The 19,942-nt window shown below is 39.9% G+C and overlaps 5 protein-coding genes across 5 annotated transcripts; 3 read left to right on the forward strand and 2 right to left on the reverse strand.

Moving 5' to 3' along the window:
* Nucleotides 1–524: 524 nt before the first annotated feature.
* On the forward strand, nucleotides 525–1,164 carry HO173_012243 (uncharacterized protein; the record flags this gene model as incomplete). The annotated part of the gene is made up of 2 exons (XM_037314115.1): nucleotides 525–637; nucleotides 690–1,164. The coding sequence occupies 2 exons, from the start codon at nucleotides 525–527 to the stop codon at nucleotides 1,162–1,164; spliced, it is 588 nt and encodes a 195-aa protein (XP_037158994.1).
* Nucleotides 1,165–7,772: 6,608 nt separating this feature from the next.
* HO173_012244 (uncharacterized protein) lies at nucleotides 7,773–8,136 on the forward strand (the record flags this gene model as incomplete). The annotated part of the gene is made up of 2 exons (XM_037314116.1): nucleotides 7,773–7,901; nucleotides 8,005–8,136. 2 exons carry the CDS (start codon nucleotides 7,773–7,775, stop codon nucleotides 8,134–8,136), a joined length of 261 nt encoding a protein of 86 aa, XP_037158995.1.
* Nucleotides 8,137–8,726: 590 nt separating this feature from the next.
* Nucleotides 8,727–9,236, reverse strand: HO173_012245 (uncharacterized protein; the record flags this gene model as incomplete). The annotated part of the gene is made up of 1 exon (XM_037314117.1): nucleotides 8,727–9,236. One exon carries the CDS (start codon nucleotides 9,234–9,236, stop codon nucleotides 8,727–8,729), a length of 510 nt encoding a protein of 169 aa, XP_037158996.1.
* Nucleotides 9,237–13,384: 4,148 nt separating this feature from the next.
* On the reverse strand, nucleotides 13,385–15,887 carry HO173_012246 (uncharacterized protein; the record flags this gene model as incomplete). The annotated part of the gene is made up of 5 exons (XM_037314118.1): nucleotides 13,385–13,566; nucleotides 13,608–14,102; nucleotides 14,241–14,359; nucleotides 14,414–15,014; nucleotides 15,068–15,887. 5 exons carry the CDS (start codon nucleotides 15,885–15,887, stop codon nucleotides 13,385–13,387), a joined length of 2,217 nt encoding a protein of 738 aa, XP_037158997.1.
* A 1,340-nt stretch (nucleotides 15,888–17,227) lies between these two features.
* Nucleotides 17,228–18,895, forward strand: HO173_012247 (uncharacterized protein; the record flags this gene model as incomplete). The annotated part of the gene is made up of 1 exon (XM_037314119.1): nucleotides 17,228–18,895. One exon carries the CDS (start codon nucleotides 17,228–17,230, stop codon nucleotides 18,893–18,895), a length of 1,668 nt encoding a protein of 555 aa, XP_037158998.1.
* Between the last annotated feature and the right edge of the window lie 1,047 nt (nucleotides 18,896–19,942).

Genomic DNA, 19,942 nt, shown 5'->3' on the forward strand with positions numbered 1-19,942 from the left:
GCGGGGAACGCAACTCCGCTGGCGGACGGACCGGAAAACGTATCTGCGCTAATGAAGGTATATATTCACGCTGACGGAGAGATGCATTCGCGTCGGCAGCTATCCGCTATTTAGTGGAGAGAAGCTGCATACTGTCTTTCAGCAAACACAGAAGATATAGATAGTAGCAGCATCGCGGAGCGGGAAATGTAACCACGCTGGTGGAAAGATCCGAGGACATATCTGCACTGACGAAAAGACCGAAGGACGTATCTACGCTGACGGAAAGATCAAAGAATGTATCTGCGCTGACGGAGGGGCGCATTCCCGCCAGCGGAGAGACTGGATAGCTGTATCTAGTCTAACGGACGGACGCAGGAGCACTGACGGAAGACCGCTCGCCTTTCTCAATTCCGCCATTTGCGCAATGATATGTAGACTTGCCCCTCCATCTTTCTATGTGTTTGAAAACGAGCATTAACAGACACGAAAACATAACCATCAGACGCAGTATTCCAGTACCATGGGATCTTCCTCCTCCCAGGATGAGCAACTTGATACTCAATTTTAACCCTATCACTCATCAAGAAGCGCTAGACGCCGTCAATAAGCCTGCTCAAGAAATGGAGGGAGGCGAAAATGTTGAGACAACTTTAAGGTATGCAACGTGTCCGTCGTGCAGATGACAGGATAAGGCTAATTGACCCCAGCTTTCCTGATCAAAACTCCAACAGCCCCTTGACGAAGAAGCGTAAACGCTCGCAAGAAGACAGCGCCTCTTCATCCCCCACTCCCCCAGCCCGCAAGCGCAGAATTAAACATCCATTTCAGCCGAACCTCCCCAAGCAACTCTCAACAACCGTTGTAATCGACGGTCAGCCTCACTTCCCAGCACCAGTCCCAGCCCCAGCCCCGATCCCAGTCCCAGTCCCAGTCCCAGTCGGTCCCTCGGATAGTTCATGGACCATGGTAGCGGCAGACAGCTTCTCCAACTCCAATTCGTCTGAGCGATATCTTGACAGCAACCGGCTGAGGCAGCAGGTCAAGAGTGGATTGGCAGAAACGCATGGGATCAATGAAGGTGATAAGTGGGAATGTCGATTGCCGGGAGGGATGTATTTGGTCGAATGTTTGCACGACGGGCTGTGCGCGATGCAGTGGTGTGGGGAGGTAGTTTGGGTGTGAGGGGGAAGAAGAAGAAGAGGGGGGGGGTCGGTTCTTGCAGTTGAAATGTGCTTTGTTCAAATGTAGCGTAGCATGAAACAAGAAATAATACAAGCCTTCAACACACCACGAACGATGGTTTCTATTCCACAGGATCTAGTATTTCTTTTAGGTAAGCTAAGAGACGATTGCGTTCATCCTATATAGTTAAAGGAAGGTTAAATTATAATCAGCAGATCAAGTAAGGTAAGTAGACTATCTCATGAAAATAAATAATACGAAGATGAGAACCAGAACGTACATCAAGTACGTTTGAAGATCAGAACCAGAACGTACATCAAGTACGTTTGAAGAGATTTCGAAAGCGCCAGCCTAAGGGCGCATATCCCAGAAGTGACAAGGTGCCTCGGGGTAACGCAACGGTTTGCGCAGCTCAATCGCTAGCACGAGGTTGAGATATAGAGAACAGGCGAGGACGGCTTACGCGCCCCTGTTCTCTGCGCATCGGCGATCAAGCCCGTCAGAGGCTCACCCGGTCTCAGGGGTCGAGTACTGAACCAATTCCAATTTGGTGGGGATACTCCGCCGCGTTGCGGGTGCGTGCCGGCTTGCCGGGGATGCTCAAGACACGAGCCATCGAGAGCTTAGAAAGGTCTACTAGTCGCGCGGCAGGTTGATGGTAGCTGTAACACCCGAGAAGATCTCTCAGGGGCGCAATGAGCGGGGCACCGCGAACCACCTTATAAGGAGCTGAACTCCGGCGTGTTGGGAGTAAGTGAACTATGTTGGAATTAAGTAATAATCTCTTTATTCGGTCTTCGACTATTTAATTTATCCCCCGTATTAAATCTCGCAGTTACACTAAGATAGCCCCTTTAAATAAATCTATTTTTTATATAATAATAATATATTCTAGATAATTTAAAGAGAGAATTTTCTAGCGTATATAAATACTAAACTCTAATTATCTTTATAACTTTTATTCTTATATTCTTTTTATATACTAATATTTCTTATATAGTTATTTAATATAATTCTTAATTATATAATTTTAATTTTATCTTTAAGCTTATTTTATAATAGTCTTTCTTATTATATTAATTTATTAAGTAATAAATTATAAGTTTAATTAATTAAGATTAAAATAGTATTATAAATAATCTTAAATAATTAAATAATTAAATATCTATTAAGAGAATAATATTATTTATTTTAGATAATTATAAGACTTCTAGAGATCTCTCTTATTAATTAAATTAAAATCGTTATATAATAATCTATTTATTATTTTAAATATAAATAACTTATTATAAAAAGATCTTAATAAATTAAATAAGTTTCATCTTAAACTTAATTATATTAAACTCGATATTTTAAAAACTTATAATTATTATATTTAGATTTAATTTTATAAGCGTTTTATAATTAAATAAAGAATCTAAGCTATTATATTTAAAACTTTTATTAAATTATTATTAACTCGAAAATAAATAAAGAATTACGTTATTAGTTAATAATATTAAAAAGACTTAATAATATTACATTATTTATTTTATAATCTCGAAATTTATATAAAATAAATTTTAACGTATTTACGAGATTAATATAAAAGATAAATTAATTATTAAATTTTAGAGATTCTACGAATATATTAAAGAAAGTAATAAATTTATTAATAAAATAAATTTATCGTTATAATAATTAAATAATAAAGTTTATAATATTTTTTTAAGAATATTATAATAGTCGTAATTATAAACATATGTTAAGATTAGAAATATAAAATAATTAAATACTTATTTATAGAACGATTTAAGACGTAGTAATTAAAGAATAACTTATTAATTTAAAAGTAATTAAATATATAATATCTTAAATAGAGTTATTTATTAATATAACTTCTTATAATAAAATAATAGAATTTAATAATTAAGATCGACTATTAATACGCGATAGAGACGAAATTTAAATATATCTAGAACGAGATATTTAGATAATAAAAGACGTACTTTATATTTCTAGAATCGATATTAATTTATTATTTATTATAATTTTAAATAGATATTACTTTTTCGTTAACTTCGATAATTAAAGAGTTTTAATTATAAATTAAAAAACGAACGTTATCGTCGCTATTAAATACGTTAAAGATAATTTATATAGATTAATTAATTATTAATTTAAACGAGCGATTTTAATTAAAAATACGATTAAGATTAAGATTAATTTAACCTTTTAATTTATATTAAAGAACTTTAAATTAATATATTAGCGACTCTATTACGTAAAATTATATTAATTAAAGAACTCATATCTTAATATTTAAGTAATAAACGAATTTTTAATTTTAAAGAATTTTTAATACGATATTTATAACGTTATAAAGATAATAAAAATAATTAAGAGAGAATTAAGTATTAAGATAACGATATTAAGTATTAATATTAAGAGACGAGATTTAAACTAGAACTATTAATTAATATACTTAATTTAATAAAGTTAGATTTAAATATAAGATAAAAAATAAGAAAGAAGAATAAGAAGTAAGCGCTTAGCGTCTTTATATAAGATTAAATAAAAATTAATATAATTATTATATAGATTATCGCTTAATAGAAACTTTATTAATTTATAACTCGATTATAAATTAGAACTTAATTAATTATAAATTAAAATCGAACGAGTTTAAGTATTATTTAATTTATAGATTAATTTTATTTTATAATAATAATTCTCTTTTTTAAAGATTAAGCTTTTATAAAGTAATTCAAAGAAAATAAAAAAATAAAGATAATAGATAAAGAAGATATAATAAGATTAAGAAGCGAGATTATATATTTATAATTAAGTTATTATATAATAATCGAATTAGATTAAATAAGAGATTAAAGTAAAGATATAAAAGATAAGATATAAAAGATATAAAAAGATATGTAACTTAACTATTTATAATAGTAATTAAATAATTAGATTAAAATAGCGAAATAATTTAAGAAATAAGAGTAATAATTATTACTCTATAATATAAATTTAATAAAGATTAAGATAAGATTAAAAATATTTATATTAATAATTTAAAAAAATATAAAGAATAACGTAAGAATTAATAGCGATAAGATATAAAATATAATCTTCGTTAATAAATAATTAATAGTTATTAAGATAAGTAAATAATTCTTAAATAAAGATATCGAATTTTAATTAATATTATATTTTAATAGAGAGAATTAAAAACGATAATCGAATCTAAAATTAATAAAATTATTAATATACGAGTAAAGGCCTATAAATTAAATTCATAATCATTTTTTTAATTAGGGCTATCGAGTAAATAGATGAGCGATCTTTAGTAAGCGATATTTGAATTTCTTACCTTTGAAGAATTATAAGATTAGACTTTAGAATTCTTTTTTTCTCTAAAAGCTCATATTTCGTTCTATTATTTAAAAAAAACTCAAAATTTTAATAGAAAATAAAAAAGTTATTCTAAAATCAAATAATGTATACCTATTTTTTAATCAGGGCTGTTCGGCTATCGAGCGATCGTTAGTAAGCGAACTCTGATAAACGATATTTGAATTCCGTGCGCTTTAATGATTATAAGACTAAATTTAAGAATTCTTTTTTATCTAAAAGCCTACATTTCGTTCTATAATTTAAAAAAAATCTTAAAATTTTAATAGAAAATAAAAAAGTTATTCTATATGTTAATAACGTACATCTATTTTTTTAATAGTTACGAACGTTTAATAATTGCGGACGCTAATTTATTTATCCGCGATAACTTAGCCGGTCTAATTAAAGAGCGTAGCTAACCCGAATTTATAATTAGCTACATATATAAATTCAAGGTTTTTAAGCCACAGTCCCCGTTAAAAGTTATTATCTCTCGAGATTTACCCGGCTACTACTAGCTTTCTACGATTATTATATATATTTCTATAAAGAATCTATTATAAATCCGACTTAATTAATTTAGAAGAGTTATTCTCTCGTAGTATTTAATATTAATATATTACTATAGTATCTCCGTAATTCTAGTCTTAATTTCCTCGAGAGTAATATAATTCTACTTCTTTTAAATTATCGTACGAAGCTTTTATTATATATATTAATATCTTTAATATATATATTTATTAAGAAGATTTTAAATACTCTCGATATAATTTAGATTCGATAATTAAGCGAAATATATTAGAGTCTTAATTTAATTATTATATTTAAGCTAAATTGCGATATTTTCGACTTCTAAAGCCTTATTCTTCTTACTATAAATAATTTTATAACTCTTATTACTATTCTTCTATAGAATTCTATATTTAAATATAATTTATAATTAATTAATAGACTTATAATAGTTCGAAAGCTAATATTTAATATAGTATTTTATTATTATATTATTTCTAGATAACTAAATATTAAGATTATAAGAAATACTCGCTTTTTACTAATAAATACGCTCTTTATATTTCTTTTTATTTTTATTTTTAAAACGTCGATATAGCTTTTAAAGGTTTTTTAATTATAATTCGAGATCGATTAAGCTTTTATTATAATAGAATTAAAGCTTACCTTTTATAATATTATAAGATATTTATCGAGATATAAATCTTAATATTCTTACTACGATACGCTAAGATCTCCTTTAGAGTTATTACTTAATCGAGCCTAGCGTAACTTAACACCGTACATATCTACCCTATAGGTCTATAGAATAATTATTATCTTTTACACCACATATCAAATTATGATATAGTTATATTATCTTCTAATAACATAATAGCAATATCTGAAGATTATTCAATAGGCGTCTATTAAGTTATTTCGCTCCCATATCAGTTGTCTACTTCTCCCCTAGGACCCCACCTACCTTAACACCAAGTACGCTCCTATATTAGTACTTATAGTCCCACGAGTCCCTACACGATATCGTCCACGTCGATCCTTTCACTAGGCCACTCGATATCACCATGGCATTTAGCAGCCTTATTCCTGGCTTCTCAGCAGAGTAAGTCCGCTCCATTATCAAGCTTATAGAAGACGTGCTCGACAAGGCTTGAAGGCACTCGACAAGCACTTTGGCACACTACCGCCACGGCAAAAGCAATCAGTCATAGCGCCAAAGCCGGCACAGCCACCAAAGCAGGAACAAGAGCATAGGCCATAGGCCATTGCAACAGGCAAAGATGGAGAAAATTGCGGAGAAAACTGTGGAGAAAATACGGAGAACATTGCGGAGAAACAGAGCATCGCCAGCAGCAGCAGTCCTATTCAAGAGGGCACTCTCTCCACAATTCCACACCAGGCCACTATGCATACTCCTCTTTGCAAAACCATTTGCGGGAGCGCCCGTTTGGCAGCCACCCCACCAAATTTTCGCCGTGACCACCGCCAAATGTACGCAGAAGCCAAATTCGTGGTAGATAGCTGTAGGTTAGCTGTAGATTCGTCTAAATATGAAGCCGTATATAGTCCAATTGCCGAAGAACTTGATGTAGCTTTTTTTAGACCTCCACAGCCACGCTATCGCTATCGCTATACCACCGCAATGCTTTCCCAATATTGCTAGTAGTGCTCCATTCAGTGCTTCCAGTACCACTCTCAGTACTACTCCCAGTAGTGCTCTGTCCAGTGCTCCCAGTAGTGCTCTGTCCAGTGGTCCCAGTAGTGCTCCCCGTAGTGCTCCCAGTAGTGCTCTGTCCAGTACTCTCAGTAGTGCAGTGCGTATCCAGTGCTCTCAGTACTACTTTAGTACTGAGAGCAATTGACAGAGCACTACGGAGAGTAGTACTGGAAGTACTGGATAGCGCACTACTGAAAGTAATTAGACAGAGCACTACTGGAAGTAGTACCGGGAGCACTAGACATAGTAGGTAGGTAGGTAGGTGCGCAGTAGTGTAGGTAGGTAGGTGGGTGGGTGGCGCGCACAGGTAGGTGGTGGGTGGGTGGGTGGGTGGGTGGGTGGGTGGGTGGGTGGGTGGGTGGGTGGGTGGGTGGGTGGGTGGGTGGGTGGGTGGGTGGGTGGGTGGGTGGGTGGGTGGGTGGGTGGGTGGGTGGGTGGGTGGGTGGGTGGGTGGGTGGGTGGGTGGGTGGGTGCTTGTGCGTGTGCCTCCTGCCTTCTCCTCCTTCCTGCCTGCCTGCCTGCCTCCTGCCTGCCTGCCTGCTTGCCTCATGCTGCCAGCCTCCACTGCCTGCCTCCTGCCTGCCTGCCTGCCTGCCTGCTGCCTCCTCTGCTCCTCCTGCCTCTTCCTACCTGCTCGCAGCTCCTGCCTCCTGCCTCCTGCCTACCTACCTACCTGCCTACCTACTTGCCTGCCTACATCCTACCTACAGGCTCAATGTTTGGTGGCAAACCATTAACTATTAGTCCAGACTAGTCCAACACCTGATTGGACGGACGGTCCTAATTTTCGGACGGTCCTAGGACCGTCTAAAGTTCTGGACTATCATATAGACTAGTAGTCCTAGTAGTCCTAGTAATGTGGTGGTTGAGTTTTGGGTGTGGTTTTTGATTATTTGCCTGCGAATATTTGAGTATGATAGGCGTATTTCTAGTAGCAAGCGGAGAAACCTAAGCGAAATCTTCAATTTTTCAGTATTCAACAACCAACCACACTGGTGACACCACAATGACGCCCATCAATGGCGACTCCGAGCTATCAGATGCTCCTAGCATACTCAAGACTCCATTCACTATCGCGAAATCACGGCCAGCTCTCAGAGGCCGGCGAAGAACACACGAAACAAAGATACTCGCCGTCAGTTGTCGAACCAAAGAAACCTAAGAACCGACCTCCTCCTCCCATTTCCGGCCCTCCAACGATCATACCGCACTCGCTGACATACCTATCGATGTTCCAGAAAGATCTGAGTCAGAGGAGGACGATTCGACGTCCGAATCAAGCTCGCCAGCATCCGACGAATTTGAGAGGATCTCTCGCACACCTCGCCTCTTTACAGGAAGATCTACATACCATTGTAGAACGTCGCTGAAATTGATGCTTTGGAGGCTTTGTAAGCCTTGGACTGTCAGGACTGATAGTCCAAACCAATAGTCCACGTTTGGACGGTCCAACGTTTGGACGGACTGTGGACCATCTTATAGCTTCATTTTGGACTAGTCCTGGCGTTTGGACGACGGTTTGGACTACTGGGGCCTTACCTACCTACCTACCTACCTACCTACCTACTTACCTACACTGCTGCGCAGCTACCTACCTACCTACCTACCTACCTACCTACCTACCTACTTACCTACACTGCTGCGCAGCTACCTACCTACCTACCTTGCTGCGTAGCTACCTACCTACCTATCTACCTACCTTACTACATAGCTACATACCTGCCTACCTACATACCTACCTACCTACCCACCTACTGCTGGCAACCCACCCACCTGCCTACCCGCCCGCCTACCTACCTACCTCTTGCCACCACCTACCCACCCACCTACCTGCCTCCTCCTCCCTACCTTCACTGCTGCGCAGCTACCTACCTACCTACCTACCTACCTACTTACCTTCACTGCTGCGCAGCTACCTATCTACCTACCTTGCTGCGTAGCTACCTACCTACCTACCTACCTACCTACCTACTTTACTGGGACCACTGGACAGAGCACTGGACAGAGCACTGGACAGAGCACTGGATAGAGCACTACTACTGGGATCACTGGACAGAGCACTATTGGGACCACTGGACAGAGCACTGGACAGAGCACTACTACTGGGATCACTGGACAGAGCACTACTGAGAGCACTACTGGGACCACTGGACAGAGCACTACTACTGGGACCACTGGACAGAGCACTACTGAGAGCACTACTGGGACCACTGGACAGAGCACTACTACTGGGACCACTGGACAGAGCACTACTGAGAGCACTACTGGGACCACTGGACAGAGCACTGCTACTGGGACCACTGGACAGAGCACTACTACTGGGACCACTGGACAGAGCACTGCTGGGACCACTGGACAGAGCACTACTACTGAGACCACTGGACAGAGCACTGCTGGGAGCACTACGGGGAGCACTGCAGACAGCATGGGCTGGCAAGAGGTGGTCCGGTGAAGCTACATCATGGGGCATACCTCACCACTACACCACATCCTTATGGATCAGTCTCGCGCACAAAGATCTGTCAATAAGTCGTTTAACGACGTGTTTCTGGCACAGTCCAGCCGTCTGATACGCCATGTGCAGGGAGTGTAATCATAGAGCTCCATTTTGGTGTGCCCCAGCCCATTTTTTTTCACCACTCTGTACAGAGGTTCTGCCCGATTTTTGGATAGTAATTACTTGTAATCTACTTGAATAGCTACAGTGACTACTGCAACGGCTACTTGAATGTGGTTCTATGTCTATGTAATGCGAAATACCTCTTACGCACATTTGGCGGTGGTCACGGCGAAAATTTGGTGGGGTGGCTGCCAAACGGGCGCTCCCGCAAATGGTTTTGCAAAGAGGAGTATTTCCGGAGAACCTTCCCCTCGCCTCAGCAATACACCAGTTTTCGCCACCCCTCTCGCCTCTCTTCTCACCTCTCAACTCGCCTCTCCGCTCGGTTATATTCGTCATGCGAAGGATATGGAGGCTATAGGCCAAGGATAGGTGCATGGATATATGGACGGCGCATGCTTAATGCAGCTATCCAGAGATACAGCCACGAGGACGTGTCTTTTTTTCATTCTTTGCGGGCATGTTGTCACGGTACGCCAAGGCCTCCTTCAGAGCCACCACCCAATCGGGCCTAGCGTGGCTTGGCACCGCACATATCTGCCCTGCAGGCCCATAGAATAATCATTATCTTTTACATCACACATCAAATTATAATATAGTTACATTGTCTTCTAACAATTCTAAAGAGAGAGTATTAACTACGTATTTTCAGGCTCTATAGAAATATCTACGTCTCGAAATATATAGCTAGATTTTATAAATCCTAGATTCTAATACTTCTTATTCGTTTAATTAATATAGTATTAAAAACTCTTAATAATATCTCTCTTATAATTATTTCCGTACGTTAATTACTTCTTAATATTCTTTTTAGATATTTATTTAGTTATACGTTATTTATATATATAGATATTATTAATATATTTCTAAGTATTACGATATATAGTTCGAGAATTAATTAAAATTTTATAGTATTAAAGCTAACGCTCGAGCTTTTAATTGCGTATAGAATTATTAATATTACGTAGAGTATTATATATAGATTAATCAACCTTAGAAAGACGTCTAGAACGCTATTTTTTAAGTCTTCTAGTATCGAAAGAGCTCTTAAGCTTTCTAATTCGTAGCTAAGTCTTCCCTATACTATATAAAATATTCTTATCTAAATATATATCTTTAACTATTTTTCCACTATCGCGGATATCGACGGCTTCGAAGAACTTGGCTTTCTTACGCGTAGTAGCTTTATAACGATATAAACTGCGTGTAGAGGTGTAAGAGAGTATACTATACTTCATTAGTCACTATTTAGAAGTATCTATAGTAGTATTTTGGTGGGAAGCCAGCAGTGGCCGGGTAAACCTCGGGAGATAATAATTTTTGACGAGAACGTAAGCTTAGCTCTATCTTATTCTATTATATATACTAATTATACTCGTTCTTCTTTTTCGATTATAATAAGTTTTTAAAATTCTAATATCTAATTAGATAAAGAGTTTTAGAATATATATTAAAAGAGGTTAATATAGAAGATAGAGTAAATTATTATAGACTCGAGAAAACTAAGTTTAATAATTAGAGATTTGATAAAAACTCGTTTAATTAAAAATAGTTTTAAGTTACGATTATTATGAGAGCGTAGTTTACTAGCGATTAGCTAGCGAATATAGACTATAAAAGACGTAGAGTCGTTATGAGGTTTAATAGTATATTTAATAGTAGAACTAATCTCTAAGAAATACTAAAACTCCGAGGTATGCGAAGTAGACCTATGTCCCCAAGCCCCTAGACATACGAGGTACGTCATTGAAACTAGACCCTAAAAGGGACCCTAACGTAACACATACGATGTCGGAGCCTTGACGCAAGTAGCGTCAAGGCCCATGACAGCATTAGGTTTAACGATTATCGAATTTTATAATAAAGCGAGCGATATTTAGATTCTTAGTATTAAGTTATATTATATCTTCTATAAGATATCGAGTATAAGAGCGACGTTCTTTATTAATAAAGAATTTATAAATAACTTAAGTAATTAATAATCTCTTTTATCTTTTTAATAAACTTATTAGTATAATTAACTTAATATAGACTTAAGTAATATAATTTAAAGATTATAGTTTAAAAAGCTTAAAGGCTAAAAAAGAATTCTATTTAAAATTAATTAGAAAGAGTAAAATTAGAGTAATCGCGAGGAAAATATTATTTATAGCGAACTCGATACTCGAAGTTTACTTTATTTAATTATTTTATATATAATTAATAAAGATATAAAGATAATATTTTATAACTTTAATAGTACGCTCGATCTAGTTATTAATCTAGAAGTAATATATTTTAAATAACTTAATATCGACTTTTAAGTTCTTATATAAGAGATTTTAGACGTCGAAGATAAATAATATACCTTTATTAAATATAAAGACTTCGAATATTTTATAAAGTTTTTATATATTAATAAGTTTAAATTTATATATTAAATTTATAAGTAGTAATTAATTCTTAAATTTAGTTTCGAGATTGAATTCGACTTTCGAAGAGTGAGAATATTTTAATTTAAGATTTACTTAGAACTATATAATCGAATTTTAAAGTTTTTGATTTATTTAAAAGCGTAAATTTTATTCTATAATTTAAGAAGAAATTAAAAGATTTTAATAGAAAAAAAAGAAGATATATTAATAATAGATTTATAGAGAGTTAATTTACTCTAAATTAATTAAAATTTAATTAATAAGAAGTTAATTTTAATATCTAATATAGTTTATACTTATTCTTTTTCTTTTTTTTTCTTTTTATAATTTATAGAATTCTTATTTATTTTACGAATTTTACGATTTTTACAATTCTACGATTTTTTAGCAAGGGAGATTTATGGATTCGAACCGAGAAGGGAGCGGTATAGTTTCGAATTTTATTGAAATTATTACTACTCGACTATCTAAGCCTATATGAAAAGATATTCTTAATAGAGTAAATAAATTTTTAATAAGTAATATTTGAATTTCTTACGCTTTAATAATTATAAGAGTAAATTTAAGTAATCTTTTTTTATTCGAAAGCCCTAATTTCGCTCTATAATTAAAAAAAAATCTTAAAAATTCAATAAAAAACGAAAAAGTTATTCTATATATTAATAATATATATCTATTATTTTTTAATTAGAGCTATTCGAACTATCGAGCGAATTCAATAAGCGAACTTTTAATAGACGATATTTAAATTCTTATCTTTAAATATTTATAAGATTAAATTTTTTAATTTTTTAAACTTTAGAAAGCGTAAACTAGGTTTTATAATTTAAAGAAAAAATTCTAAAACTTTAATAGAAAATAAAAAGGTTAATTTAATTGTAAATAACGTATATCTATTTTTTTAATAAGAAGTCTTAAAAGAGCTAGTAAGCTATTAGCTAACTTAGATAGTTTAATTAAAAGACGTAATAATCTTAAATTTATAATTAACTATTTATATAAATTTAAGATTTTTTAATTAAATTCTATTTTATTCTATTATACAAGTAAAGGCCCATGAATTAAATTCATGGAGTTGGATTTTTCTAAGTCAAATCGAACTCTAATCGCTTGCTGTGCGTTTTTGACCTACATACAGACACATATGTACGGAGAGAGGCGCGCTAAGGCCTAATTAGGAAGGTGTATCAAGTGTGGAGAATTGATGCGTAATAATTGCCCACAAAAAACAGAGAAAGGCCATGTCCTTATGGCAAGAAGTATCGAAACACCGGAAAGAAATGGAGACAACATGCCAATTAGTGGTGTGAATCCCACATTATCTCCTGTCGCAGTGAAATCTTTCGAATAATGAAATAGCTGTTAGAGCAAGACATCGGACGATTTCAATTCGTCCAAATATGCATCGTTCCGGAGTGATAATTTAATGTGAAACCGTGGAGAGCATATGAGGTGGGATCTTGGAGAGCTGAGCCGTGTTCTTGACGATGGTGGCCTTGTTGCCGCTTGGTTTCTCCGCAGTGTTCTCCGCATTTGCCTGTTGTAGTTCCTCCTCTTACTTTTTAATGCAGTGGGGATGATAGGCTAAGTTGCAGTGATGTTCTCCGCTTGCTGAGTGATGATTTGATGTGGAACCGTGGAGAGCATATGACGTGGGATCTTGGAGAGCTGAGCCGTGTTCTTGACGATGGTGGCCTTGTTGCCGCTTGGTTTCTCCGCAGTGTTCTCCGCATTTGCCTGTTGTAGTTCCTCCTCTTGCTCCACCTCTTGTAGAGTATTAGACTGAGTGGCTAGCTGAGTGGCTGACTGAGTGGATGACTGATATGACGTGGGATCTTGGAGAGCTGAGCCGTGTTCTTGACGATGGTGGCCTTGTTGCCGCTTGATTTCTCCGCAGTGTTCTCCGCATTTGCCTGTTGTAGTTCCTCCTCTTGCTCCTCAATGTAGTGGGGATAAGAGGCCAAGTTGCAGTGGTGTTCTCCGCTTGCTGAGTGATGATTTGATGTGGAACGGCCAAGTTGCAGTGGTGTTCTCCGCTTGCTGAGTGATGATTTGATGTGGAACCGTGGAGAGCATATGACGTGGGATCTTGGAGAGCTGAGCCGTGTTCTTGACGATGGTGGCCTTGTTGCCGCTTGGTTTCTCCGCAGTGTTCTCCGCATTTGCCTGTTGTAGTTCCTCCTCTTACTCCTCAAGGCAGTGGGGATGACAGGCCAAGTTACAGTGGTGTTCTCCGCTTGCTGAGTGATGATTTGATGTGGAATCGTGGAGAGCATATGACGTCCGGACGCGTTTGGTGTGACTACAATATTTGAATGTTAGTTTAACCCATCTACCGCTGGCTTGGGAGGAGTATGTAGGGGAGGACGTATCCGTTCGGGCTCTTTTTGAGGGCCTTCCAACGCGTTTATGAGCAGTAGTAGGTAGCTGTTAGGCTCACTTGATGTTCGGGTATTGTCGGTGCTTGTGTCATCACGGTTGAGCTGCAAGACTTGCTCCATGATTTGCCGAGTTATCTCGGACCACTGAGACCTCCCTTCCTCACCGAGCTTTGCCTTTCTATCACATCAATTAGCATGAAGAACAGATGACTGATAGTACTCGAATACATACTCTAATGCCAGGTCTCCATCGCCGGCCTCCATATCATCCTGCACCTTTCTTTGACTCATAATCTCACCGATCTCAATGTCGTAAGAGTCAGCTGATCGAAGGGCGTGATCTTGCTTGATTGAGAGCTCCACTGGTATAGTATCTCCTACTGTCAGACGCCTCCCCTCCCATGGCGGGAGCGCGTCATTGCTCTTGTAAGTTTCAAGCACGGCGGCGTTGCCTGTTGGATCATTGACGGACTTCTTTTGTGGGGAACGGCGACGGACTTGTGGCCGAGGGTCACCCTCGTCCGAGCTGATGCTGATGAGTCGGGAATCTGTCTCATTCCCTTCGTGGGTATTAAGTGGGTTGGGTGGTGAGATCGGAGGCGGAGCGATAGCAGAATGGGGAGAAAGCGGAGTTTCAGCAGGTTTGGGTTGAGGCGGGGCATCAGCAAGTCTGGGAGAGGTTGGGAACTTCGAGACTTGCTTCCGCTCAATAGGAGGAAAGGCTGGACGCTCGAGTGTCCCAGGGGGCCGTTGAGATTGGGGACGTGAGCGTACCGACAAGTCTCGCGAAGTTCCGAAGACACTGGCTCCGATGTCTGACGTCTCGATCGAAGCTAGAATTAATGTCAGTGCTCATCGTCAACGTGGGGAAGCGAGATTAATGAACCTTTGATTGCGCGCTGCAAGAACATCCGCCACTCGGATGCACGTACTCGCTCCCAATACTTGCACGCCTCTTGTAAGTCATCATCGTCATCCACGGCCGAGCTCGCATTGTCCACTCTGTAGGTTAGACGGGATGGTGCCATAGGATTTTCGTCGGTATCGCCCCAGAACCGTTTCGACCGAAGATGGGTGATGAGAGCTTTGAGGCTGAGTTGCTCCCAGAACCGAGAGGTTACTGTTGGATCATCCATCAACTTCTGAACAGAGACGAGCTTGCACTCGTTCAGGTTGTCGGTGATGATGAGTTGGAGGGAGTCAATGCTAGGGGGGTTTTCGGTCGATGGTCTGCTGGATTGGTAGGGGTTTGCCAATCTCTCGGTCGTTGAGAGCTTCTGGGTCTTCGCATGTCCGTCTTCCTGCGTTTCCGTCGATTCCCTCTTGAGTGATCGCTTCTCTTGCTTCGTAGGCGCCTCGTTGATCAATGAGATCAATTTATGCAAGGATTTGAGGAGGAAGCTGGGGTCTTGCGCGGCTACATGATTGGGAATGGGCAGCGACTGGATAGTCTCGCTCACGATGGTATCAACCTTTCCCTTATGCGGTCCTATGGGCTTTCCCCAAAGGCCTTCATGTCTTAGTCGGCGCGAGAACTCCTCTTCCACCGCTTTGAACATGGGCTCTGAAAATCGGAGTCCTTTGCGGATGTTATCTCGGTTCGCGGGGACGCCTAACTTGGCGACGCCGATTTTGAGGTAGAAATCGGTTTCGGTAGGCGCTGCTATTGCAAGCATATCGTTTGGAGAAAGCATGGGTATCGACATGATGGTATGTACAATGCGGTGGTAAGAAAACGCGCGTTAGATCAAGTGAGATGTGAGGTGAAAGAAATTCAAATGAGGCCATAGGGTTCGAGTCGGACATCCGGCGTTAGTGATTCACTCTTCGCCGCTCGAGTGAATTCGTCCGTCGGTCCCCTATCAGCTTCAGGCAACTTTCCCGGAATACACACCGCATCTTCGACTAACTTCAACCAATCACAAGCAGACTTCGGCCGGCGCTGACTTTGCCAATGGCTACCTCGATAGCCTCAACTAAACACCAGCACACCGCATCTTCGACTAACTTCAACCAATCACCAGCAGGAACTTCGGCAGGAGCTTCGGCCAGCGTTGAAATCAGCAACGCGTATGTCGATAATGGGAGTGCGAATTTCGCTGCTGCATCTGCTGGGGATGCAAATTTATTTGACGATGGCATGGATTTCCTGAGATCTGTTCTCTGCTGGCAATTTCGGGACCAACAACCTTCGGCAGGGTTTGAGCGGCAATGATTACTTCGGTAATCAGTATTTCGGAAACTGATGCTCGTTTTGACTCTTCGGCACGAGAGGTGATAGCAAGGCATAGCGGCTAATGGATGCTGTGCCTGCACAATTTTCGTCCACTCTTCGGCCGATCAGCAGACAGTCGAGTTCCTTTTTCAGCAGATACACCAACCTTCTTTCTTCTTTGTACCTGCAAAAATCGATCAATCAGATCGTCTTCTCTCCGGACATGTGCGGCTCTTGATGGTTCGTTCGGCTCCGGTCGTTTGTGCCTGAAAGGCTTTCGTCCCAATGTGAAGATATATTAGCTAGCTGAACACAACAAAATGGCCACGCATTGTGGGTAACGATGAATAGACCCAGTGTATTTCTTTTGCAACACTTGAGACCATTTTCAGAGGCACTGCTATCTAAATCAAACGGTTTAAATCAAAGCAAAATTGGTTTCTTTTATGCAAAATGTATGCCCCTAAATCATATGCTCTGCAGGCGGCTTTACTGTTTTGGAGTGAATATATAAACGCAGTTTTACACATATGAAAGCGCTTTAACCATGTACGCATTAAATACGGAGGAACGTTCAAAAGCAATGAAAGCATCCCTCCCCTGGACAGCTCGTTGTAGACCCTTCCTTTTTACAAATGCCCATTAATGCAAGATGTTTTTTATACATGGATTCATGGACATCTTTTGTATGACCATGAAGAACATGAAGTTGAAATTGGGCTTCGCGATAAGCAAGGCTAGAGTAGTAGTGTGCGTTCGCCAAGGCGTTAACACGTTGCCGGTTGCTGAAGAACGCGTATCTTGCGATTGATCAATAACAGATGAGAGAATATGCATCGAGTGTGTCGCTTCTGCAAAAAACAATGCAAAAATGGCAGTGGACTCACCAGACACCTACGAGGTTGCAGAAAGCGAAAACCGATCCTTCCACACGCGTCTTTCGATACCACGGACCGCGACATAGTTGGCAGCATCAACAATCTGACAGCTCTGATCACCGTAAGAGAAGGAGACACACATCCACCCGAAGGTGATACGACTGCGGATTCGATACCATGGCAGCAATTGGACGAGCAGGAGATAGGGGAAGAGGGGACAAACGCGGTGCAAACAATGAACCTGGATGATGAGACAACAGCAACCCCCACCTCTGCAATAGGCTCAAGTTGCAGTACTACAATTTCGTCTTTGACAGTTGACTCTGTAGAACCGTATCCGGGAGAGCGGGGCGCTGGGAGGCCGGTGGAACTACAATCCGGATCGAAGCCTCTTAGTCAAATGGAATCGATGTCCAATTACCGGACTGGGTCGGACGTCGGGTCGATGTCCGACACGGACAATTTTTGGAATCCATTTGAATCCCGGGAAGATTATGCGCTGGCGCTGTGGTTCCTTGAGTCGGGACTCTCCGACGGTGACATTGATAAGTTCTTTCGCGACGTCCATTTGCAGCGATTCCGAGACGGCTGTAGCTTTGACGGCGCGAAATCATTGAGGTGTAAGATGCAGAACATGCGTGGCGGTGGCATCGACGGCGGCTGGACCAGCCAGTCTTTTGAAATTCACAACTCCGGACCCGAATTGGGGTCGAAGACATACCACGTCATTTACTTCGACATTGTAAGCATCATCAAAGCGTTTCTAGCACACGAACCTTTCAGCACGAGCCTATATTATCGACCTGTACGCCAAAGGAACGCTAATGGAGCGAGAGTCTACAGCGAGATGCATACCGCGGATTGGTGGTGGGAAACGCAGGACAAGCTACCTGATGGCTCTACCGTCGTTCCCATCATTTTGGCATCGGACAAAACTCATCTCTCCCGGATGCACGGGGACCAACATGCTTGGCCGGTCTACATCACGATTGGGAACCTTCAACGAGACGCGCGACGCGCGCATAGTAGACCGGGTATGGCGATTCTGGGAATGATACCGATTGTTGCGGAAAAAGAAGCCAAGGCCCAGGTCTACCACTACGCCTTGGGTTTGATGACCGAAGGTAACTTCTCGTGCTCTCGCGGCATGCTATCTGCTGACGAAGTGTATTCAGCAATCAAAGAACACTCCGAACATGGTGTCAACATACAATGCGCGGACGGCCTGACTCGAAGGTGTCATCCAATACTGGCTGCTATGACACTGGACTACGAGGAACAGGCGATGGTTACTTCAATCTTGAGCGGCAGACACTGTCCTACATGCACGGTCCCACCCACAGAGAGGGAGCGATTATGCCCCCCAACCCCATATCCTAAGCGAACACCCGAGCGCACGGCCGAGCAGCTGAGACTGCAAAAGAGGTATACCAAAAAGACGCCGAAACACTTGGCGGGATATGGTACTCCACGACCGCCGTCCTTTTACCGACGGCCACTTCGCTGTCGACATATACCGGCTGCAATGCTTCGACATCCTGCACTCCTTGATGGTCAAGGGACTCATAGTGTTGGTAATACCTGGGTATGCAGTTACTGCTATAATGAGACTTATCACTAGATATGGTATTCTTAATGATGTCTAAGGAAGAAGGATATCTATGTACAGAGAATGCCTTCATATACCCATGACTAGACCGAATGGGTACTAGTGGTAGCGAGTGTTGAGTCGTTCCAACACTGGCAAAAAATAGAAAATGAGGCTATTCATATGTTACATTCCTTCTCCGTAACCCCCATAACCGCAATTACTCCCTCTGCTGCAGTGGGCGTAGATCCGGTTATGCTAGGCGTATTTCTAGTAGCACTGCGCTAAGACGGCTTCCTATTGGTCAATATCAGTGTCTTGTCTTTCCACCCAGCCTTCTAGATCCAGTTCCAGGTGATTCGTATCCACTAGACGTTGTAGTGCGTCACATCCCTTATCCTTTGTTATTGAATCAGCTGAATTCTTATCTCCTCTAATTTATAGGATCTCGGTGATTTTCCGTCGTTTATACGACTGTTTTAGATATAGAATGTCTATCATTAGTCTTTTCTCTTGTGTTATCCCTAGCTTGACAAGATATTCGTATAGAGATTTCGAGTCTATACACATAGAAAGAGGTATCTTCCCCTGGGGAGTACCAGAGAAGATTTAATCCAAAGTAGATTTTATGGTGGCTGCAACGTCGAATCCCAGGGATAATACGTAAAGTTCGGAGGCTAATACGCTTTTAGTGACTCGGCGGCATTTAATCGATTGCTAATAAATGATATTAGCCTTATTTTAAGCGTTAGCTAGGGCTATTATATAGCCGATTTGGGAAGAGAGGTCTTTATTGTTGGTGAATGACGAATCCGTAAAAGCCATAATTCTTAGAGACGTTATATCTAATTTGACGAATGTGAGGCCTCTTCCTTCCATTTACCATGAAAGACAGCGGTTTAGGTACTGAGCGTCGTCGTGGGTAAGGTCCGTGATCTGAGCGGCGTATGATAAGGCAAATGCAGCTTGTGGCTGCGATACCGTTACAACGTACGCTCCCCGGGCTCTCTGGGCGACGTATTGCTCTTTTGTGAATGACTTTGGGAGCAATTGGATCTTCTTTGCCTGTTTGTGTTGGCT

This window comes from Letharia columbiana (genome assembly GCF_014066305.1).
Source record: "Letharia columbiana isolate WasteWater2 chromosome Unknown Sc0000076_s0, whole genome shotgun sequence".
Classification (NCBI taxonomy): domain Eukaryota; kingdom Fungi; phylum Ascomycota; class Lecanoromycetes; order Lecanorales; family Parmeliaceae; genus Letharia; species Letharia columbiana.